The sequence below is a fragment of the Micromys minutus genome, assembly GCF_963924665.1.
Source record: "Micromys minutus genome assembly, chromosome: 12".
In the NCBI taxonomy this organism is placed as follows: domain Eukaryota; kingdom Metazoa; phylum Chordata; class Mammalia; order Rodentia; family Muridae; genus Micromys; species Micromys minutus.
In genome coordinates this window covers 52,427,208-52,452,503 of record NC_137981.1, presented here as the reverse complement: position 1 = coordinate 52,452,503, position 25,296 = coordinate 52,427,208, and the positions used below count along the sequence as shown (strand labels likewise).

Genomic DNA, 25,296 nt, shown 5'->3' with positions numbered 1-25,296 from the left:
ATTAAATGAAAAAAAGGAAAGGTCTGGGGACGAGTGACCGGGCAGCCTTTGATTCTCACAAACTTTGTTGATTTGTGGTGGCTGGGGGTGGGGCATAGAGCTCTGGTGGTCAGAGGACAACTTTTTAGCAGTTGGTTCCCTCCTCCAGCTGTGAGATTCTGGGTTTGAACTCACAGGTCATTGTGTCTGTGAGGCAAGTCACTTTCACCTGCTGAGCCACTGAGCCATTTTGCCAGTCCAATCATTAGCTCTTACTGTTTTCTGGAATAAACAAACAAACAAACAAACAAACAAAAAAAAACTAGGGACAGGACTCACAGCAGGAGTGGGCATGCCAGGCACCAGCTCCGCCCTGCCCCCCCCCAGCTGTCAATCTCATCAGGACACACATCTGATGGCCACACTGATCTCTACTGGGACACTAGGGGTGCTGAAGTCAGCAAGAGAAGAAGCAAAACCAACTCAGTTGGAAATGGCATGTGGCACAGGGTTCTGACAGTGGGCAGAAGAGCTCAGCCACTAGGGCAGGGCAGGAACACCCTGCGGGGTGGGGGGGGGCACCTGCTGGGACAGCAAATGTTCTTTTGTTAGATTATGAGATCATCAAAGTGAATAACTCTGTGTGTGTGTGTGTGTGTGTGTGTGTGTGTGGTGTACACAAGTGTGTAAACACTAAACTTGAGGAGTCATCAACTTCAGCCACACTTTTGGGTTTCTGTACCCTCTAGCTAGTAGTTTGAAGATCTGGGGGTTTCACTGGCCAACCTGCATGGACCTACATCTGGCTTGTGGTGTGGTCAAAGCATAAAAACTGTGAGTTCTTCTACCCTTTCCACCCTGACACATTCCCGTTTTTCTCACCCCTTTCTGCTATCGGCAGACATTCTAGTCAACAGTGAAACAGTAAAGCCCCTGCCACAGCTGTTCCTGCAGAAGAAAATCGTTGGCACAGTAGGAGGATCCACAAGTAACGCCAGAGGAAAAGTGCTCACAGGGTCCCCAGCACACACAGGAGCACACTAACACAGCCAGGAGACTCTCTTCAGCTTGATGATGAGCCGCCCTGACACTGCGAAAGGAAACAGTCCAGACCGGTGTCTTCCCCAGCTCTGCCCATGGTGAATCATAACAAACCGTTACTGGCCAGGACTGAACACACACAAGAAGATAACAAAAATCATCAACTACATAAACATAAATATCCAAAGTGTCACTGGGGTCTTTGGTTTTCAGCTTTGTTTCTTTCCTGTTACACACTGGTTAAAATCTACTCAAATGACTCCACGTTACTCCATGGGCCTCGGAGTGTAGAATTGCCACCCTGGTTTGATGGGATGAGTCGGGTGATGAGACCCTTCAGTTCTGGCAGTGTGTGCTTGGAAGTAAAGGACACAGGGAGAAGTGGGTCCTGCCCCTTCCCGACAGAGGTCCCTAGGGCACTGCTACTGTCCTGCTGCCTTATTCGGCTTCAAGGGTAGACAGCAGGAAGCCTTCTCTTGAAACATCCATGGGTCTTACACTGTTGCTCTCAGGCACTGGGGCCAAAGGAAGAGTCATTGAAAAAATAGCAAACCAGCTCTAGAGACAGCAGATAAAGGTGTCCCCTAGCATGACACGGAACCAGTGGGCAGTCAGGGGAAGAAAGAAAAGGAACAATGTACCATACCTTTTTAGATCTGTTCTGCAGAGCATATCCTCTGTACCAGCCTGTGGGGGAGGAAGGGAGGGGAGAACAGAAATCATTTTCTGTTTTCTGACAGGACAAATGGACACCAGCAACGCACACTCACAAGTTCTCTCGGCAACCCCGAGCTGGAAGCCAAGAGGGGACTATGACTGAAGCCTGGAGTAGTGGTTCTCAACCTCTGGGTCACACGTCCTTTGGGGACCCTTTCATGGGGTCACTGGGACACACACACATTTACATTACAAGTCATAACAGAAACAAAATCACAGTCACGAAGTAGCAGTGGAAATAATTTGATGGGGGGGGGGGTGGTCACCACAACATGAGAAACTGTAATAAAGGGTCCCAGCATCAGGAAGACGAAGGACCACTGCCTTAGACTGTGAACCATCCTGTTTCTTACCCAGTAAAGATCCATTTTACAGCCATATTCTGGTCTTTGCTGCAAGGCTTAAAATTTGCACAGAGGGGGCTGAGAGATGACTCAGCAGTTGGGAGCACCTGTTGCTCTTGTGGGGGACCCCGCCCGAGCCTCCCACATACTGAGATGGCAACTATACACCATACACCATACCAAGCTTTAATTCTCTCGTAAAAGTATTTATATAGAGACATTTTCTCATTTATCATGGGGTATACAGCTTAAGGTGTCCACAAATGAGTATTTCATATTCAAAATGAGTGAACACTTTTTTTTATAACCATGCCTGCCTAAGGCACCAATGTTCTCGGTGGTCATCTTGCCTCAGGAAGCCTACTGTAAATGGAATCACCTAAGTAGACAGTAAGTAGACACACTCTGTAGTCAGACTTGCAGGCATCTGCCGGTAGGCCTCTAGAGCTCCCTCCTGTTTGTTAAATAAGATCCATCAGAAAATAGTCCCACACTGTGGTTTTACATGTTACAAGAAGAAAACTGGGCTAATCTCTTTGGGTACAGATCGAGTAATGGTTTCACAAATCTTAAATTATCAGTGAAACCAAAAAATAAAAAATTAGAGAACTCGCTATGTCTTGGAGAGGGGTTGGAGGACTGGGGCTGTGGTGTGGAATTATGGTCCGCATCACGATACAAGGTTGAGAAAACACTGGTCTCACTTCAGGAAGCCAATGTGCAGAAAATCTGGTTAAGCTGGAATACCCTGACCATTGCTCACAGGACTCGAGGGATTACGCCCCTCTGTACTCTTGATTCTGCTAAGATATGAAAAACAGGTTTGGGCAGATGGCTGGCTTCAATGTCACCCTGGATCAAGGGCAGAGCTGAAGACCACCCTGAGAAAGAACAAGTGAGGTAGTTTTCTCTTTTCTGGCCCTATAAAACCAAGAAGTCACAAGACAGACTGACCTGCTTACCCAGAAGAAGGTATCTTGCATGCCTATAAATAGTGTTCCACACGGCCACTCATCACAAGACTATGTTTCCTAAACCTGTTATCTGGGGGTGGGAGTTGGGGGATGGGGCTATTTCCATATAAGCTTCTAAGAGTTTGTCTCTAGAATCACAGTGTGCGTATAACTACTGAGGACAATGCACAAAATTATGTTTCTGGACTTGTCGCAGTGAATGCTCATTTCCTTTGGCAGCAGGAATGGTAGGCACCTAGTCTACAGCTGGGAGTTTGATGGCATTAATGTCTGTCAAAGCTCTAAGACTGCAACTACTAATGATTGCTAACAACTCCATGACCATGGCTTTTCATACTAACCACTCAACATCTAATATAAAATCATAATTAAAGACAGTTTGCAGTTGTGATGGTTTATATATGCTTAGATCAGAGAGTGGTACTATTACAAGGTGTGACCTTGTTGGAATAGGTGTGGCCTAGTTGGAGTAGGTGTGGCTTTGTTGGAGTAGGTGTGTCACTGTGGGTATAGGCTTTTAGACCCTCATCCTAGCTGCCTGGAAGTCAGTATTCTGCTAGTAGCTTTCAGATGAAGATGTAGAACTCTCAACTCCTCCTGCACCATGTCTGACTGGATGCCACCATGTTCCCACCTTGATGATAATGAACTGAACTATGAACCTGTAAGCCAGCCCCAATGAAATGTTCTCCTTATAAGAGTTGCCTTGGTCATGGTGTCTGTTCACAGCAGTAAAACCCTAACTAAGACAGCAGTTAGCCTTCAGAACACATGGAGATGCAAACAGACAGTGAAGGGTGTTTCAGGAAGTAGGGAGAATGAAATGTAATTTTAGTGAAACGAGTCTCCAGAAAATAAGTTGCAGCCACCATGGCAAAATGGGTTGCACTTCTGGGGTAAGAAGTCATCTCCATGTCTCAAGCACTGCCCCAATCCAGGATAAAAGCATCTCCTCTCATTGGACGCTATCAAAGTTGCTAATACCACAGGCAAGTTGGCTCACTTTATCTAGCTCTATATAATCTTCATTGGTCAAGACTCTACCATCTGCTCATTTCATTCGTCTGTCCAGGGGATGGCGCTGTGTGTTTTCTGGCTTCCACCCAAAAGTATCCCTATCTGGTTCTTCTCCCCCTCTGTGGTAGTTCAAAAAATATTAACTGTGGAGAAGAACTGTTACCGTGTAGATTCCATAAACAAGCTGAGTTGAGAACATAGTACTAAGAGCATACACTCAGAGAACGTGCAGTGTCTGGGGACATGGGTATTTAATTAGATAAGATGATCAAAGACAGATTGGCCTAAGAAACTAGAAGGAACCAGGCAGGAAACTGAGTAGGAAAATAACTTCCAGACAGGAGCAAATCTCAAGAGAAGACCATGAGGCAAGGACTCTGCCCAAAGACAGAAAGAGCTCAAAGTGTGAGAGGAAGACTAGGACGAGGCACCATGAGGGTCAGTCAGACAGGAGTATAGGTCACTATCCTGGGCATCCATTAAGCTCACCAGGGAAACCCATCTTCCTTGGTTTCTGACCTGCCAGTGTAACTCAGTGATGCCTGGGTCACCTCCCCAAATCTTCATCAAGCTCAGAATTAGTGTTTCTCAAAGGATCCCTGGTGACACTTTGGCTGATGCATTAGTACCATATACCATTTGAAATCTGAGCCTTAGTCTAAGCATGCTGGTTACGAGTGGAGGCGAGGAGGAGGAGAATGGAGGTGAGAAGCAGCAGAAGCAGGTAGGAGACTGGGGTGGGCACACTGGAAATGGGAAGCAATTACAAGACCAAGACTGTATTAAAAACCGCTGGAATTGCTCAAGGCTTCACTAGAATGGGCAAGCGTGGAAGAAGGGGGTTCGGCTCTTGGCCTTATGCAAATGGTGCGTAGTGTTATCCTAAGGTATGAGGAGATTATAAACAGGGAAAGCCTTGGAGAATGGTAGAAGGCACAGGCAGCATACCCTGAACCTAAGGCTTCTCTCCCCGAGCAACTGAGTTCTGTAGGTATGACATGGCACCCTGGCCCTGTGTACTGGGGGAGGGGAAATCAGCGGGGTCAGTCTGGTATGGCAGCTCGGAGCCCAAGAGGATCATAATAATGATCATCATAGCTGACCGTGTTAACGAGAGGGAAGCGTCTCTGTCAAATACCAGGATATGAAACAAAGGTCAGTAAAGAGAGAATCAAGATAAGAGGGATGAACTCTAGGAAAGATACCTGACCCTGCCTTTTACTGCCAGAAACACTCAGGCACAATAATCCATGCAACCTGTGTTAGAAATGAGCAGCTACAATGAACCTATATTGGGTCATCAATATCAGTGCAAATCAGGTTCGCATAGAGAGAGTTGGGGAGGCATATATGAGGGCTAGGTTGTAACCTTCCATAGCAAGAAGTTAGTTATTAGAATGAAGGATGAAAATGCCAATTTTTTAGTGGGATGAAAGACCAGAAAGAGTTCGGCAAGAACTGAAACTCCTCAGAGATGAGGAGGAGTTAGAAGGAACGACCGGTTTTTATTATGGACTAGAAAAAATAGCTAGAGGCAGAAACAGGGCTCGGTGTTTAGGTTATAGTACCTGCCAACAGTCTGATGATCACAGTTCAATCTCTAGATCCCACATAATGGAAGGAGGGAACACACTCGGGCATCTGGGCCTCTTACCTCCACATATATGGGACACATGCATGCCTACACAAATAGAGAGGCAGGCAGGCAAGCAGACAGACAGATACACACACACACACACACATTAAAATATAATTTAAAACTTTTTAAATGGTTAAGTTATATGACTTTACAATTGGTATAATTGTCAACTGAAACAAATATGGATAACTCCTGCCAAGCCAGGCAATGGTAAAATAAAAACAACATGTAAGAAGTCTACTGTTAATGTGTGGAGCTGACTAAACAGAGAGATGAGACAATGTGTATGGGGGGAGGTCCCAGGATGGTGTGGAGGTGTTTGAACAAGAAGAGCCCCATACATAGCTCATGAGTTTGAGTGTTTGGTTTTGTAGGTGGATCTGGGAGAGGTTAGGAGGTGTGGTCTTGTTGGAGGAGGTGTTTCACTGGGAGTGGGCTTTAAGGTTTCAAAAGCCCAAGTCAGGGCCAGTCAGTCTCAGTCTGTGTGTGTGTGTTTGTCTGTCTGTCTGTCTCTGTTTGTCTGTGTGTGTCAGTGTCTGTGAGGGTGAGACCAGCTCGCTATGGGTGGTGCCACCCCTGGGCAGGTGGTTCCAAGTTGTGTAAGAAAACAGGCTGCACAATCCGGTAAATTGTGTTTCTCCATGGCTTCTACGTCCGTCCCTGCCTCCAAGTCCCTGCCTTGAGTTCCCATCCTGACTTCTCTTCAAAATTGGACCATGATGTCTTCCCAGAAGAGGAAATAATCCCTTCCCTTCCCAAGTTGCTTTGGGTCACGGAGTTTTATCGTAACAACGTAAACCCCAAACTCTTAACAATTCTCCCTTACCCTGCTGACAATTTCTTCTAAAGTCACACATATCCTATGACTTAGCAATACCCCTATGCCTAGATACTTATTCAAGATAAACGGAAACTTATACTTGCAGGGACGCTTTACAGGAATGCTTACTGAAGCTTTAAGTTCTTCCAGGCTTATGGTGGAACTCAATGAAAGGCCCAGCAACATTTGAATGAGGAAAGCATGGCATGCTTCTGTCTGCAAAGAGTGCCACCCATCAAGATAGAAAAGCTACTTACCTATAAGTTTATGAACAAGTGAAGCAATCCAAACAATTGACATGTGTGACGCCAATAACATAGGGCTGACTAGCAGGTAGAAATAATAGTTGGTTATGAGATGAGAACAGTGGCCAGTGGTTGGAGCATTGTATGTAAGAGAGAGAAGCTCAGGGTACTTGGGGTGAGGTAGACAGGCTTTGCCGTCTGATAAGACCTTGTCTACTGTGTACCTAGGTACATGTTATAGCATTTAAACCAGGTATCTGATGGCTTTAGGGGAAAAGAAGAAAAAATTATCAAGTGAGAACGACTTTATAAACTAATCACCTCTAACAGAAGGCTATCACTCATATGTGGCTGAGAATTTCTATCTGGCATTGCTTCGAAAATGAGTTTGAGTCAGGTATGAAGAGTAAGACACCCTTCTCCTCGGCTGTACTTTTGTCTTGTGTCTCATCACCGACATTATCCATCCTAGTTATGCCTGGCATGCTCCCAAATTGATTTTGAATGGGTTTGTTCTATTCCTGCATGTTCCGGTGCGGACCCGCAATTCACTTATTCAACCAGCATGCTAGGAAACCAAGACATGGGGTGTTTTTCTCTGCCCTAATTTTTACTTTATAATGCAAAAGAGGAAAAATAAGAGAGTTCACAGCTACACAGAAACAACATTTCAAGCAGGGAATCGAGTCAAGAAGGAATAAAAGCAAATGTGGGGAAGGCTGACTTCAGCAGATGAGGGAGAGTGGTCGGAAATGTCTGAGGAGACCCATCAGGCTGAGGTTTCTACCGCTCACGTGGCCGTTCATTCATTATACATAAAACACTTCTTGAAGTGGATGTATCTATCAGACAGCATCTTTAAGGAGGAAGGAAACGGATCCATAAACAAGTCACCAAATACAAAGGGCCCTTTAATGGAACTGATTAGGGACTCTGGTTTACAAAAGAGTGTGTTGTGAATGTGCCCCAGACTCGGGCAATGACTGAGGGAGGCTTTAGACTTTTCCAGGCAATGATGTATGGATGTGTGACTTACAGAATGTTCCACACAGGCACCTTTTACTCCACCATCACAAGACGAACATGCCCTCCTGCTCAGCCACATAGAAAAGGTCAATAAATTATGTTTATCCTCTCAGAAATGAAAAGCCAGGAACAGGGAGGAGCTGCCGTTTATAGCGTCCACATGACACATGGGGCGGAGAGGAGGCAGCAGCCACTGCAGAGGAGCAGGTGCTAAATCCTGTTGTTTTTCCTTTAACTGTCTCGGGCCTGCGAGCTTAATTAGGCCAGAGTCAAAGGTTGCACCCCTGTGGACCAGGTAAACATGTCAGTTTCCAGGGCCAGAACCCAGGGAGCTACCCTTCCTACTCTTCAAAACAGATGCCTTGTGGGACCTGGGGAGGGGGCACCTGAGACAGCCGGGTGTCAGCCCTCAGAGGCTGGAGGAAGTCTCAGTATGAAAGCCCTCATTACACAGGACAGTGGTCCACCTTTATCCGTGGGGAGCGTCCCTGCTGCCTCCCAGAACCCTGAGCCTCAGCTGTTCACATCGAAAGGCTTTTCACAAATAAGCTGCAAGGTTTAAAAAAAAAAAAAAATTCAAAGGATGACTCTGAACTCAGTCTTTCAGATGAGGTAACCTTAAACCTGGGCCTGCCTGATCAGCATGAGAAACGTGCATACCATGTGACCAAGAAAAAGTATGGCTTTCCACTTTAATGCCATTTCGGTTTTGAGACAGGGCATCAGGTAGCTCAGGGTGGCTTCAAACTTGCTATGTAGCCTAGGATAACCCTGAACTCCTGAGCGTCCTGCTTTGGCTTCCTGAAATTACAGGCATGTTCCAATCATACCAAGCTTCAACTAATTTTCTTTCTTTTTCTTTTTTCTTCCTTCCTCCTTTCCTTCCTTTCTCCCTTTCAATTTAGTTAATTAAATTTGTTTTGACAATTTCATGCATGGATATGATGGATTCTGATTACTTTCACTCAACTTTTTATCTTTTATGTTTTAAGTTATATATGTGTAGGGTCTGCATATAGGTCTGTGGATGTGGGTATAGTGAGTATATATGTATAGTGTCTGCATGTATGTCTGTGGATGTGGGTATAGTGAGTATCTATGTGTAGTATATACATGTAGGCCTGTGGGTGTGATATAGTGTGTATCTATGTGTAGTGACTGCACATAGGTCTGTGGATGTGGGTATAGGGGCCTCCAAAGTCCGGGTTCCCTTGTAGCTGCAGCCATCTAATGCGGGTGCTGGGAACCGAACGTGGGTCCTCTGGAAGAACAGTAAGTGTTTGAAACCACTGAGCCATCTTTTCAGCCTCACAAGATTTACTTTAAAGTTAAAGAGGACTCTTTCTGCAGAGCCTGGCACACATCTCACTCAGGAAACATTTGGTAACCATGTGAACGACAACACAAAGTCTCTTTGGCTTCAGTTAGACTATTGGAAGGGGTGTGAAATAAAGTCTGTGCCTACAAGCCACACATATGTAAAATGAGAGTGGGTAGAACCTACAAGCCACATATGTAACATGAGAGTGGGTAGAACTGTCAGGTCAGCTGGCCACAAAGCCTTGCTCTCTCACTAGAAAAACACATCTGGGCTCTGGAAGTCACTAACAATCTAATGCAATGAAGCTTCAATCTTTTTTTTTTTTTTTTTTTTTTTGTAAAAATTTATTTATTTAATGTGTATGAGTACACTGTCGCTCCCTTCAAACCCACCAGAAGAGGGCAACAGATGGTTGTTGAGCCACCATGTGGTTGCTGGGAATTGAACTCAGGACCTCTGGAAGAGCAGTCAGTGCTGAGCTATCTATCCAGCCCGAAGCTTCAATCTTTTAAAAGCCATCCTCCAATAAGATCGCACTCACACACCTTTGTTTTCAAGGCCGTTCCAGCATAAACTCCAACTCTGGCAGAGAGATCTGCTCCAGATGTTAGGATACCTCCAGAAGGAAGGCCAAATCACAGTAGACAAGAGGTGACACCCAAAAGTGTCAGAAAAGGGACAAGTGTCAGAAAAGGTTCCAGTGGGCCTTCACAGAATTTCTCCCCCAGGTGGATTGATGTGTTCACTCTGATTTCCACGTCCTTAATCCTTAAGTGAATCTTGGTCCAGGGGAGTTTGGAAGTCTGCTATCTACAAAGTGTTTTTTACATAGGTGAATTGTCCGGCAATCAAGGGCGCGGGCGGGGTACAAGGGGCTTGTCCCACTACTCTCAGTCTTTCCCATCCCTTGTTCCAGAGAACATCGCTGGAGAGCAAAATCATCTAGAAAGTTGCTGCTGGAAGCATCCCTTTGTGGCATTCCACAAACTTCTTTGTTTCCAGGTTCTCTTGTCTCTGTAGATTCACAGGCAACTGCCCAAATGGGTCAATGCCAAGTCCTAGTGGATGACGGCTAATGGAATGATGGTACTAGTCAGGAAACAGTTGTAAATTCTCCATCAGAAGGTTGGACAGACGCCTGTGTCCAAATAACATATGTCTGGATGTATTTCAGGAGCATATTCGAACAGCTTCTTGAAAGAAAAGATTAGGAGGCGTTCTCTGTTGTGGAAGGCTTCATCCAAAGGCTGGGGGCTGACTCAGTCAAGCCCTTACCACACAAGCATGAAGACCTAAGTTTGCTCCTGAGCATCCACGTGAAGTGCCGGCTGTGGCAGTGTGCCAGCATGTGTTTATACTCTCAACACTGGGAGGAGATAGGAGGTAGCCAGCCACCCCACCAACCAGCCAAGCCCACCAGCTAGCCAAGCCCAACTGGTTAGTCTCAGATCCCAGTAGGGTATCCTGTCTCAAAAAGGTGGGTATCCCCTGAGGAATGACAGAAGTTGGCCTCCTTTCAAATGAATGCGTGCAAGTATACCTCCCCACACACCCACATGCATCTCCACACACACATACACACACGCACACACGTACACGCACGTGCACACGTTCGATCTGAGAGGGGAGACATTTCAATGGCTGTAACATCTAATTAAGGTCTCTCCCAAACACACTCCTACTACCACACGTTGTCTTGAGAGAAACACGGTTCAGGAAAGAATGTTCCCAGAGGTCTGACTGATGACAAGCTGTACTGAGGGTAAAGGTCAAGCAGAGGTGGGACTCGACCACACACACACCCTCATCACAGCACTAATAAAGCCCGACCTGCTTCCCAAGCTAAAGCCAAAAGTTTTCACGGAGAGCTTGTCATCAGACTCCGAGCTGCTGGGCTCACTGCCATTTATGTTCGGGAAGGCGGTTGTTTCTATATAACTGGGTCACAGCGACAGCATGAATTAAGAATTGTCACAAACCTCCCAGGATCTTGACTGAGAGCAGCAGACATGTTACGGATATACAGGAGCTCCTGATCCACATTCATCTAGTGAATCTGAAGTGCTTAGTAAAGGGTGTGTGTGTGTGTGTGTGTTCGAGAGCGAGTGTGGTATGCATGTGTGCACACACACACCTGTGTATGTGTGCTTTTTATTGTACAGGTTGAACATTCCTTTAAAAATCCAAAATGCAAGGTTCTAAAATTCAAAACTTGGACTCTAGAATGAAGTCATAAGTAAAAAGAGAATTCCACTCCAGATCATGTGACAGGTTCCAGGCAAAAGGTAGGTACACTGAAAGAAAGCCTCTATAAAATCACCTTCGGGTTTTGTGTAACAGGTGTACATGACACAAAAATGAATCTTATATTCTCACTTGGGTTCCCAGAATGTCTCATGCTATGTATATAGTATGTAAACACTCCAAAAAAAAAAAAAAAAAAAAAAAAAAAAAAAAGTAAACCGAAATCCTCTGCTTCTAAGCTTTCTGGAGAAGGGACACTCATCCTGCAGATGGGAATGGGCTTTCTGACTGGGGTGGGGCCACACTGGACTTGTTCCATGCAAAAGTAACATGTAAGGAAAGGGACACCCCAAATGTACACACTTCTCACTCCTTTCAAAGTTCCAGGGCTGCCCACTGTCCCTAATCCCTGTTCAAATATTTATGTTAACCTCTGAGCCTTTACAACAAACTCTGAACACAGAGCTTTACTCTGCGCCCGTGTCTCGGCGCGCAGAACACCTTTGAGACGCTATTTTACTTAGTGATCTCAGAGTTCCTACTGACATCAGCCACCTGTGCTCTTGAGAGGTTTATAGAATCGATAAATAGTCAGTCAATGGCTATGAACTCAGCACAGAAAGCCAGCTCAGAAGTACATCAGGCCCTGGGCTTGAAGCCCTGTGTAGTAGCTCGAGATTAATCACAGGAAAGAAACACTCTGTGATTAGACGCTGACACCTTAGGCTCAGAGTGGAATATTTGTATTTTTCAATGCACCTCTCTCTGATTGATCACTTCCAGGTCAATGAGCCACCCGAACCTTCGAGACACTGTGACAGTTGAAGAGTCTTGTCCAGGGACAGTTAACTCAGACAAGAGTAAACTACCTAATCTAGCATAATCTTCCATCGGTCTTTTCCCTCTGTGGTCTCGGCAACATTGCCCTCTTCTCCCCATAGTAAGTGTCTGGTTATTTTTGTATTTACTTTCTTGTCTTGTTTGTCTTTTAGGACAGACATTGGACCAGAGCTACTACCTCCACCGATTAAATGCACTGGGCACATGCTAGGTGTGGAGCAGGTGCAGCTAAAAAAAAAAAACAATGTGACTGACTATAGCTGAAGTGCCTTGCTCACGGATCTGGGGCAGAAAAGAACATTCATGAGGGAGGAGGAGGTGTGTCTCGTTGCCAAATACCTTCCAGGGTTTGAGAAGCAAAGCTGCAGTGCTAAGACAGGCAGACGGGTGCCAAAGAGGAGGGACAAGGGGCAATGGCCTCGGCTAGCATTCTCTTCTCTGACAGGCAAACAACTCTGGGGGAACTACAAACAAGAAGCAGGATACTGCTCTGCCAACTCACTTCCTTCTCTCATCTTTAAGTAACAATACTGGGGTCGGGGGTGGTCACAGGATCCAAGGGACAGTCGAGAGCAGCTCTCTCATTAAAGACAGAAATCTAAAGTCAAAGATTAAGCTATCTTGGGTGTGTCTCAAGCATTTAAACACATAGTCAGAATAGGAGATCAGAGGAATCATGGCTCCTGGTGTCCACCTAAAGGAAATAAACACATATCCCCAGAAAACCGGCTGGTGACTGTTTACAGCCGAAGCGTGGTTGGAAGACCTAAAAGGCTCCAGTATGCATCGGATGATGTGTGGATGAGCTGTGGTAACGCCCATGCACTGGTGCTAACTGAAAGAAAAGGAAACAGAGCAGTGATGCTTGCTATAATGTGCACCCTGGAAACGCTGCACTAATCAGAAGAAGTCAGCCACAAAGCGCCGCACGCACTGTTTGGCTTCATTACTATAAAAGTCTAGCACAAACAAACTCACAGAAGCAGAAAGCAGGTATGTGTCTGCCTAGAGCCAGACAAATGCCTGATCCGTGGTAGAGATGGGGTTAATGAAAGGAGACTGTAATGGACAGTAGCTCAACTCCCTGTATAGTACGCTTAGTAAATAACCACGGAATCGTAGACAGTGCGGGCAAACTGTGTGGTGTCTGAGTTCTATCTTAGCAAAGCTTCTGTTTCAGATTAAAAACAAAAACACGTGCGACAGCCAAATCCTTGTGAGGCTGCAGAGGGCAGGCGAGCTCTTACCTCACCTGCATTCATTCTGGGCCTACAGCACGGGAGCTATGCCGAGCGCCTGGAGGTTAAGCAGGAGACAGTTGTGACTCTGTAGTCACTGCTCTTGGGGAAGAACTCACTGAGCCATCCGGAATAGACCTCGGTGGCATGCTGTTGTGGGTTGTGGGCTGAAAGATGTCTGGGAGGACTCAGCTCCATGCCAGAACAGTACACATAACATCAGGTATGCTTGTCTCAAAGGTGGGGTCAGGCAGAATGCACAGAGGGAGAGTCCCAAATCACCAACAGGAAGCTGCAAGACAAACCCCCAGAGGCCAAGAAATGGTACCAGTCTCGCCCTGGTATTCTCTCTGGCAGTACTGTGGGCGTTTCCATTTTGTTTGTTTTAAAGGAAGAAGGGAGCAGGGAGGGGAAACCAACGCAAGTCATTACTCAGCATTTCCTGCAGGTCTTATGTTTGTAAAGCACTCCTACCTGAAGTAATAAAGGAATTCAAGACTCAAGCCAAGAACTCAAAGTACTAAGCAGATACCAGAGCCTCCCCCTCTGAGAGTTGGGCACAGCAGGCACTATTTAAAAACGAAGTCTGTAAAAGAAACGCTATTGGAAAAAAAAAAAAATCCAATGTCAAATTCGTGTGAAACTGGCATGTGGCTTGGAGGTTGTGCACTCCCCATGTGTTCAGTTTCCTCGCTCGCACCAGGACACGGGTCCACTTTGAAAGCACAGCGAGTGACATCCTTCTCTGAGGGCCCAGCATTCTGCGACTGACACTCAGATACTCCACGGCAACAGGTACAAGAGAGCTCCCTTCTTGCTAGCTGGGCCTGATCATCCCCACAAAGCGATACCAAGAACGAGGCTTTCTGTGTGGTGCTCAATGCGCTGCGTATGAGCTGCAAAACACTAGAGGCACCTCGGGTTGGGATTTGGAGGCTCAGTGACATAGGATTAGAAACAAATGGCATTCGTGTGTCTGTGTTTACACCGAGCACAATATAAACATCCCTAATCCAAAACTCCAAAATCCAAAATGCTCCAAGAGTCAAAATGTTAAGAGCATGGACCGTGACTTCACAGGTGGATTACACACCATAATGAAATGATTTAAAATATTGTATAAAATGATCTTCAGGCTATGTACAAAACACATATATGAACAAGAGGAGATGAATTTACAGAGAGGCACCATGCAACATTTTACTATGCATATTCCAAAATCCAAACCAGTCTGGAATCATAGACTTGCAGTCCTAAGTAGTCCGAATAAGAGGTCCACCAAAGTATAAGCGTGAACATACTCAAAACCACTACTAATATGTACTTTGTGAGAACAACATGCTTCAAATAGCTACCACAAAAAGATATCAGAGCCACAGAAAAACTTTCAAAACCAACCTATTTTGAGAAAACAATCTTAAGAATGCATTTTAGGGATGGCCTTAACTTTATGTCACAATACTCTGTTCTTCTCTGATGTAATGTATAGGTCAATTAGGAAGACCCCCTCCATTACTGCCCTCACACACACACACCCCAGACAGACAGTCAGACAGACACACACACACACACACAAGACAAGAGAGTTTACTAGTAAAAAGGGAAGCACTTGTGGTGGTTTCTTGCCTGGGGCATGTGCTGATGTAAGAAAGGATGCCTGTGTGGCTTAGAGTAGCATTTCTAAGGACCTTATGGGACCAGCAAGACAAAAATTAGAGAGCTGAGCCTCACAATGAGTTGGCTGTAATTTCAGTAAAGGATAAGCCCCGGTGAAGACAGTAATAAAAGGCTTAATGAGCAGGACTTAAAAGAGATGCTTAGCCCAATTCTAAAACGGCAGGCATATATATTCTAAAAACGGGTTTCAGATGGTATAAATCGAAGAAATCCCATCTCTGCGGAAACAGAAACTACACTCATGGTGGGAAAACTCAACACAGAACCAAAAAAGGCAGAAAAAATAAAAAAAAGGTCAGCATGCAGCAGACTGAAAACCAGAAGCAAGTAATCTGGATCCAAATATCAATCGATCCGTAAGCATTGCTTTAAGCCCACATGGAAGTTGTCAAAATTGAACATGTGCTGTTTATCTGCACGGTGGGAAAGTAAGTCCACGAAGACGGTATATGCTTATCCGCCCCTCGGACAAAGGACTGATCGACTAAGGTCTAAGGGGACTGTGGTTTCCAGAAGCAGGAGTCTTAAAACATGCATGTCAGGTGCTGTGAGTAGAGCTCTAACTTACAAACATGGCTAATGAGGCCTGATAGTTAAAGCAGGAACATGGATGGAAGAGTCCACTTGCCCCTCTGTCTACTTGCTGCCTCTGGGAGCCTAACAGCTACAATGGAGCTGTACGGAAGAGAAAGCACGGCGCACTCACCTTCATACATCTCCAGGATGTGGACGGTGTCGCCGATCTGCAAGGAGAGTTCCACATCTTGAGATGCATTGTAGTTATAGATTGCTGTTAATGAGGAAAAAAAGGGGGAGGGGATTAGAAGACGTGTACTTTTAGAAGTTCCCACCCGATACATTTGTTCTAATCTGCTTCTATGCTGTTGTGATAAAATCCTGACCAAGTTTACAATCGATCATCTCGAGAAGCCAAGGTGGGAGCTCAAGACAGGAACCTGGAAGCAGGAACTGAGGTAGAAACCATGAAGGAAGCTTGCTTACTAGCTTGTTTCTCCTGGCTCAGCAACTTATATAGCCCAGGCCCACCTGCCTAAGGACTGTACTACCCACAGTGGGCTACCTTCCACCAACCAACAGTTAAGACAAGTCCCCAGACCAATCAAATGAAGAATTCATCAGCTTAGGTTCCCTCTGTCAAGTTAACAACCAACACCATCTAAGACGGTATTTAAAAAGCCAACCACTTCTGCTGAATTTCGTATGATTCGCTGTATGTAAAACACTAAACCGAGCTGTTATGTCCTCCATGCTAACTGGTTGCCTAACACATAACACATCCTGTGCCAGATTTAAAAAAAAAAAAAAACAGAGATGTAGCCTCTGTTCCTAGGAAACATGATAGTCTGGTGGGAGGAAGCAAGGTATCAAATGTACAATCTGGATCCCAGAAATAACTCTTTAAACTTGGGACAACACTACGGAAGAATCCAGGCTAGAGAATACAATGAGAACTTGGGCAGGTCAGTCCCCTTGTCCATGAGACGACAGCCAACGTGAAACTCATTTAAGCTTATGGTCTTGATGGCACAGGGGGAGTGGTCTTTTGGCTTCCTTGATGTGGTGCTCAACGGTCATTCGAATGAATTTCGGTGCCATCTACCTCTAGTAACAGAGTGACAGAGGTCACAATGCAGAGATGGCGCCTTGTCCCAGCCCTCAGTGCCCTGGGGACAGAATAACCCTAGTGCTCCGTAATCCTGAGGACCATGTTAAGTCTGCTGCCTTCTGTCCTGGGGACTAAATCACTTTGGAACCAGGAGAGAACAGGTCAGAGCTTGGCACCGGTGTCATACCGTAACTCCACAGGAGTGACTAAGAGGCATATGGAAGCACATTCAGTAATATTAGCCATGAGGGGAATGCAAATCAAAACCACCATCAGATGCCACATCCACACCTCCTAGAACGGCTGCATTTAAAAAGATGTTTGCCAAGAGGGCGGAGCGGCTGGAGCTCACAACCTCTTGGCTGGTACAAATGCAAAATGGGAGCCCCTTTAGAAATAAGACAGGCAGCTTCTTAAAAGTTAAATGAGCTTACTAATGTGTTTAAATTAGTTTAAATTTAAATTTGATTAATTTTTATTCTTAGTAAAAATTTATGAATTAATCAGCAATTAACTTTACATTAAGAGTAGATTAAACTCAGCAAATCCACTCCTAGGAGAGCGACAGAAAGAAGAATAGCTACAACACACCTACACAATACCCTTGGCCCAATGTTGACAGTTGCTGCATTGGGAAGAGATTTCCAAACCAATGTCCTGCAGCTGTGTGTGCTACCTCATCAGGCAAATGGAGCTGAGGATCCTTAGTCACCTCGGGGTGTTTTCTACAAGTTGAGGAAAGATTAGAATTTATGGAAGCTGAGGTTTGCTGAGACCTAACCAATAGGAAGGGCTGGCCACCACGAGGAGCCAGCAGTGGTGTGGACTAGAATCTCCCGGGAGTCTCCGGGAGCATGCAGACAAGTCTACACCTTCATCTCAGAACTCTAGGTTCCAGAACTTGAGATAACGCATTCCTCTTGTCTCGCGCCACTGCGTACGCCACCATTTGTGACAGCAGCCACTGAAGCCAATGTGGCTGCGCTACACACAGTAGTAAGCAAGATGCGACAACTCAGCTATGGCTGGGGACACCAACTCAGTATGGGACAACCTCCCCGCCCTGTGAGGATGGGAAAACGCGGTGATAGCCAGTCTCTTACAAACCGTGGTGTGGCCCTGAGGCAGCCTAAGCATGCGGTCTCCTACACTCCTATTTCAGATGACTGGCAGTACCTAAAATAAGGGAGGTGCTGGTAGGCAATGTCGCTGCCCCTTCAACACGAGGACCTGACATCAGAACCCCCGGCCCTCATTTTAATGCCAGGTGTGGGCACACGTGCACCTGTGACCTTGCACAGAGGATATGAAGACAGGAAGATTCCTGGGGTCACCGGTCAGCCAGTCTAGCTAGTTAGTAAGCTCCAGGTTTGGTGAGAGACCCTGTCTCAAAAAATAAAGTGGAGATCGATGAAATAAGACACCTAATGTTTACTTCCGCCCCACCCACATAGATCCTATATGTATGCACATGAATGTACTCATGAACACATACATACACTATACACAATCACAAATATACATACATAAAAAAACATTTCAGAAAATCCATTGGGCATTGAAAACACATGGATGTGACAGTCTGTACATTATGCTTCAGAGTGAAGTTCTTCAAACAGATTTCTTTATTAACGGGTAATCTGTATCCACCCAAAAAAAAAAGTGCCAACGTGGGAGAATCCGTTATAAACAAGGAATTTGCCGTAGGATTTGTCCCTACCGGTCAGGACAGCAGGAGGACTGCTCAGTCCACCCTCATACCCCACCCGGTTAGGGAAGAAAGGTGTCCCATCGATTCCTGTGGTGGGGACATCTTGTTCTCCTCTCCCTGGACCACAGCCTAGCTCCTGTCAGAGTAAACTTGTCAGTGGCGGGAGAGAATGAACCCACTCCCGGGCTCCTCTCAGAAATGGCCTTTCCTTTTTGAAGGAGGTCACCATTTCAAACAGTGTCCTTCTGCGGGGCACTTGGAGAAGTACCCGGCCGGCTATTTTCTATTGCGCTTTCAGAGCAGGCTGTGGTTTTTGAATAGGGACGGGCTGGGGAAGTGGGTTAGGAGAAATGACACAGAACACATAGGAGAAGGGAGTTCCAGCCTCCCGGCCTGTGGGTGCGTCCCCAGCCTGCAGCTGCTGCAGTTGCACAATCGTTCCGCTCCATCCCACTCAGCTACAGTGTGCTCCAAGGCTTTTCCTCTGAAGGCTGTGGTGGGTTTTCTACAGTAAACATGGCTCTGACATTCCTGACACCACCTAGGCTCCATGCACCGCTGTCCCCTAAAGTACTGTTTCTTCCTATCACCCCCCCACGGAAACAGGAAGTAGTGAGGCCACTTTGTCACAAGCTGTGTAACGACCATCTTCACTCTTCCTGATTCTTAGTCATGGGAAAGTAAGCAGAGGCTCTCAAAGGCAAACTACTGCTCTCAGCTCCAGGTAAAAGCACCTGCTCCGGACCGATGGAGATACAGGTACGCATCTTTTCATGCACACATGCATGCTCACATGTATGTGCACACACACATGCAGGAATGAACCTAACCACACACACAGGCACAAAGGAAGACACATGCTCATGCATGTACATACACAAACACACACACACACACACACACACACACACACACACACCCAAAGACCAGCAATCTCCAAGTGTTCCAGCTTTAATTCTGAACTTTTTCCTCTACTGCCTGTCAAACTCACCCTCTTCTATAGTCAACTCTTCCCTGCTTAGGGCTGGAGAGATGGCTCCGAGGTTAAAGAGCACTAGTGCTCTTCCAGAGGACCTGGGTTCAATTCCCAGCACCCACAACAGCACTCGCAACCATCTGTAACTCCAGTCCAGGGGATGCTGTGCCCTCTTCTGGCACCAAGTACATGCAGACAAAACAGCTGTGCTCATAAAAGAGGTTTTTGTTTTTACCCCAAAAAATTTATATTCTCCTTAAGATTCATCATTCAACTCCTGTCTTGACCACAATCTCACACCTACAATTCAACTCCACAAAACAGCCCCTGAGCACCCCTCTCCACCCAGCATGAAGTCTCTCTTCTCTGAAGTCCCTCGATATTCCTCTTCCAGAAATCTGAGTTAGCAACCCCAGATAATCCTGTGCAACCGTCTGCCACAATTTGGAGGCGAAGCCCTGCCGAATGCGGGCCTGGCTTCAGACTGCCTTCGGTCAACTACTCGTGAGACACAGACTTACACAGACATAGCCCCAAGAGTATCCAAGGTACAAATGACAACTCTTGGCTTGTGTACCTACTGTTTTACTGTGAGCATCGCCATGTGCCACACTTCCTCCTAACTCTATGTACCTTGTGTCTGTACCTCTATATCCCCAGTCTCCACCGTCTCAGGGCTGGGATCACAGGCTTGTACACAACCATGCTCGGTGTGTGTGATGCCAGGGATATAAACTACAGCCTCTGTGTGTGCTTGGCCAACATTCTAATGTCTGAGCCACGAATTCCTCTCCTTACTTTACATTTTAAGCAGATGATTTGTCTCTCTCTTTTTTAAATACCCCATTAGCCTGTCTTCCCACCCCAACTCCTCCATCCCTTGTCCCCTTCTTCCTTTCAAACACTTTCTACTTTCACATTACATGCATGTGGTATACACGTATATGCACATACGAGTCTAGACTCTTGTCATCCTCAGACTGACCGTTGACACAATGCTCCACACTTGCATCCACCCCCCTGCAAATACACAATTTCATTCTCATTCTTACATGGCTGAATAAAAACTCCATTGGATATGCAGGCATTTCCCTACCCCCCAATATAATCTGTACATATTATTTGTAATCCTTCTGTAAAACACTCAGAACAGCCCAGCCAGTCACCACGTCTTCCCCTGGTGCAAGCATGTTTCTGCTTCTCTCCAAAACATCACCTGTGGTTTCCCTTCGCACAGGGACAGGCTATCGGAAACCGCCTCTCCAAGGTTGGTCACACAAGGGGGAAAAAAATGTATATTTCTTTCCAACTGAGGCTGTCAAAGAGATTCCTACTGGGAACAGATTCCTTCAGCAATGTTCTTCAGTCTTCGGTTAAAAGTGCAAACAGGTCTGCAGTCACTTGCTATCTGGTCCATCCAATTCCTCTCTTCAGAGCCTCGCCCTCCACTTCCCTTACCTTACCAAGGCCAGCTCAGATTTCCCCTGCAGCAAAGCTTCCACAGCTCAGCCACACAGCCTGCAACAGGGGAGCTGAGACTAGGAAGGACTAGTTTCAGCTCAGCAACAGCAAAGCTCTTGGTGAGACTGCCCATTCTCCTCTGGCCAGGATGGCCAGTAATAGCAACAGTGTGCCCTGGAATAGTCTAGAAATGGAGACGAACCAAGATTTCTCTCCCTCTATGGAAATACTAGCTCTAAAGCCATCCTTTGTCATACAAACCCATGACTGGTGACCATCCTGTGCTAGTCTAAGGCCATTTTAAGCACAGGATAAAAAGTAGTGGGTTTAGGAGAGAAACTAATGTCCTCATCCTGGAACATCAGTAACTGCTACAAAGAGATCAGGGGACTGGTGAGGTGGCTCAGTGCTTAAGAGCAGTGGCAGCCCTTCTAGGACCTGGGTTCAATTCCCAGCACCCACATGACTGCAATTCCAATTCCAAAGGATGCAACACCCTCACACGGACATGCGTGCAGACAAAACACCAGTCAATACACACAAAATAGCAATAATCTTCTCAGGTGTATGTTTATTAATGTATGTATCTGTGCCTGTACATTGTATGTGGGCTTGGGCTCGAGGAGGTGGTAAGTCTGTGCTGGAAATCAAACCCGGGCCTTTTATAACAATGAGAAATGCCTTTAACCATTGAGCCAGCTCTCCGGTCCATACTTTAAAAAGAAAGGAAAGAAGGAAGGAAGAAAGGAATGAATGAAGGAAGGAAGGCAGGAAAGGAGGAAGGAAGGAGGAAGGGAGAGAGGGAGGGAAGGAGGAAGGAAGGGAGGGAGGAAGAAGAGAAGGAAGGAAGTCAGGCAAAGGCTGGGGAAGTAGCTGAGGCGGCAGAGAGCTTACATATGAACCCTGGGCTCAATCACCAGGCATGGTGGCACATGCTATAACCCCAGCTCTGGTAAGGTGGAGGCAGGCAGGAGAATCCGTTCCCCCTTCCCTACACAGAAAGCTAGAAGCCAGACTTGGTTCCAGGAAAGCCCTTCTCAAAACAAAACAACAAAAACCTAGAGTGAAAAGAGAAAGCCAGGGACAGAGGGAAGCTGGGAGATCCTAAAATTAAACAGAACAGAATATTTTTTCTCTCTCTTTTTTTTTTTCAATTTGCAAACAGCATGCCTTTCAAGGACTTAACTTAATCTAGACTTCAGTTTCTCATCTATAAAACAAGAAGCCGACCGGCTGACTCAAGGGCTGTTAGCTCCAGCTTCCTGATTCATGAAGTGACAATCTGGGCCAGAGAGACATGCTGCTTGGAACTGGCAGGCACCACCGCAAGCTCTTGTTTTGTCTGAGGAAATTAAACAAGAATAGGGAGTCTGCTGCACAGAGGTCGCTTCCCTGACTGCTTTGTACAAGGTTGGGAGAGACAAATTGCTGGAATTCTTCCCTAAGCAGCTTACTGTTCATACCAGAAAAGTGTAGGTTTGCGGAGCCAAACAGACAAGACAGAATGTCTACAAATGTAAAATAAGTTTGCATCTCACCAAATCCTAGCTTTAGCATTTTCTTTGAAACTAGGATTATGGGGGGAGGGGGGTAAAGCAGGGGGAGGGTGAAGATGAAAGAAAACTGAAAATTGCATAATAAGCAACCAAAAGAACACTTTTAGACGCTACAAATAGGATCAGTTTTGAGGAAGGAAAATCTGTTGGCCACAAGCTATAAATCTTTCTAATGAATTGAGATCTTTCATGGGTCCCCAAATTATAGTTCCCCAAGGAACAACTGAAACCTTTCTTTTTTTTTTTTTTTTTTTTTTTTTAATAAATGGAATCTACAGAAGAATCCAATAAGAAAAAGATATGGTCCCAATCTGAGTCCTTTGCTACTTAGAATATTAAGTTGGTTGGATTTATTCATCTCTGGTTTTGAACCTGATGTATGTCTACGTCTCTGTCTCTGTGTGTCTCTCTGTCTCTCTCTTTCTGACAAGGTCTCCTGTCCCAGTCCCCAGGGTAAAATAGGCCTGCACCACCACCCTGGTTTTCTTTTTCTTTTTTCTTTTTAATTTCATTATTGTATTTATCTATCTGTGTTTGGTCATTAGTTCTATCAAGACTAAAGATCTACAACTATCTTTGACCTTCACTCTGGCTTCGACGCACTAATATTCTAGAAGGCCAAATGGTTTGTTTGTTTGTTTTTTAAAAATCTTAAATAATATAACATCACAATAAGGGTTGGGAAATGATATTCGACAACAGGTATAATACCAAAATGTACAAAATGTCTATTGTTTCACACCAACAGTCAGGTTTCAAACTAGCCTATGTGCACTGAGACATGCATGTCCCATCCTGCTCTGATGTGCCCCAGCCAGGGGCTTCAGTCAGAATGCCTGCTGCAACTCCTGACACCAGTGCCCTCCCGCCAAGAGGAGCAGGAGCTCCCAGGTTTCTCACTTCCTCAACCACTCAGAAAAACAGTGGCTGTCATGACCGACTTTCAGAAGCTTCTTCTTTGTTGTTATCATTACTACTTTACGTGCATTAGTGTTTTGCCTCCGTGCCTGCCTCCGAGAGCGTGAGCCCCTGGAACTGAAAGTTCACACAGTTGTGAGCTGGCATGTGGGCATGGGGGCATGAGCCCAGTTCCTCTGGAAGAGCAGCCAGTGCTTGTAACAGCAGAGCCTCCTCTCCAGCCTGAATTCCAGAAGTTTCTAACCTGAAGATCCTATGAAAGTTTACAGCTTGAATGTCTTGATCTAGATAGATATTGGCCCAACTATAGTGTACCGATGGGTTCGACTGGCTCACTGGTACCAAGAGCCCACAAGCCACCTCACCTAAACTAACCCAAGACTAAGTTTAGTCTTTTCTGAGGAGAGCTGAGGTAACGGCAATTCAAACTTACAGAATAAAGTCTGTGGGATACAAACACACACAGGGACTTTTCCCCCACAGCTTCCTCATCTGAAGAACAGAGGTCACAGTCCATTATTCATACGGTTTGTGGAGCCCAGAAAGGGGAATCTGCAGAGGCCCTTGGACTATGACTAACACCTGGCGGGCACAGACAACAGGGCAGTCACCCGCCATCTCCTTTGTCCCCCACCACCACCACCACTGCTCAGCTTCCTATTTAGAGCACAGCCACATCTGCATCCTTAAGGATGGACACTGTCATGCTCATCTGGGTGAGCCACCAAGTCCTTTCTGGCTTGCTGGACAATGGCTATCACCCTGGAGAAGCAGCGCTTCCCTCTGGGATGTCTGAGTATCTAGGCTCTCTCCCTGCTATCTCTTCTAAGTGTTTCTGTAATGACTCAGTGGAGAAGCCAGTGTGTGAGTCAGAAGGTGGGCAACACTCTTTCTTAATCATGCCTCTCCATCGGAAGATCATTGGTTCATTTGTCTGTTTCACTGACCTCTGTTCCTGTTCACTGAACTCCTTCTTGGTGATCAAACTAGGAGAAGGAAAAGAGAGGAGGGAAGATCTGATTCTAGCTCAGACAGTTTTATTAGGTACAAGTGAGAGAAAACAGCCCAGAACATCTACACCCAATCACAAAAGCCCCCATAAGATTGCAGCTGAGGGGAACTGGAGAGATGGCTCAGTGGTTAAGAGCACTGATTGCTCTTCCAGAGGACCCGAGTTCAAATCCCAGCAACCTGTAATGTGATCTGATGCCCTCTTCTGCTGTGTCTGAAGACAGCTACAGAATATCCACATACATGAAATAAATAAGTAAATCTTTATAATAATAAAAAAAAAGATTGCAGCTGAGGAAGCAGGCTCATTAACATATTCCTGGAGTCACAGCACTATGGAGTCAGAAACAGGATGACTGATTAGGCTCTACACAAGAATCAGACAGACACTGCTACATAGTGAAGGCTTGTCAAAAACAGATAAACGATTGTTCCTGAGATAGGTTCTTATTAAATGAAGATCTCTTTAAATGAAGATTAAGAGATCTGTGATTAAATCAGTCATATCTAAGACTCTTTTGAGTTTACTGCATCCAACAGGACTCATAGGTAAGGAAGAGAATAAGAAGCTAGAAGCCAGAATCTCGGGGAAGACCTCTGAGTGACAGTCATGATGACTGTGGCTACTTTTCTCCGTATGCACAAATGACTCTAAGACAAACCTCATTTCAATGAGAAAAACAATGGTCTTCAACCAGGCTACCAAAATCAGTTCATTTCCACTATCTACCTAGAAGGGTGAGGATTCCAGTAGCAGCTTTAATGTGAGCACACTTCCCAGCAAAGCTTGCAGCCCCGTGGCCCATCCAAGGACAAGGGATGCCCTGCAGTCCCAGGACCATGCCTGGGAGGATCCTAAAACTGAACCTCGGCTTCTTTCACATTACAGACACTAGAACTCTAGCTGGCTAACC

The 25,296-nt window shown here is 45.8% G+C and overlaps 1 protein-coding gene across 1 annotated transcript in view; it reads right to left on the bottom strand.

The window, feature by feature from the left end:
- DOCK5 (dedicator of cytokinesis 5) overlaps window positions 1-25,296 on the bottom strand; it is a gene marked incomplete at its 5' end in the record, with an annotated part of 167,894 nt that overhangs the window by 101,320 nt on the left and 41,278 nt on the right. Inside the window, 2 exons of the mRNA XM_080926704.1 lie at window positions 1,667-1,707; window positions 15,829-15,912. Of these exons, the coding sequence (XP_080782830.1) occupies window positions 1,667-1,707; window positions 15,829-15,912 (125 nt within the window). The remainder of the gene's footprint in view (window positions 1-1,666; window positions 1,708-15,828; window positions 15,913-25,296) is intronic.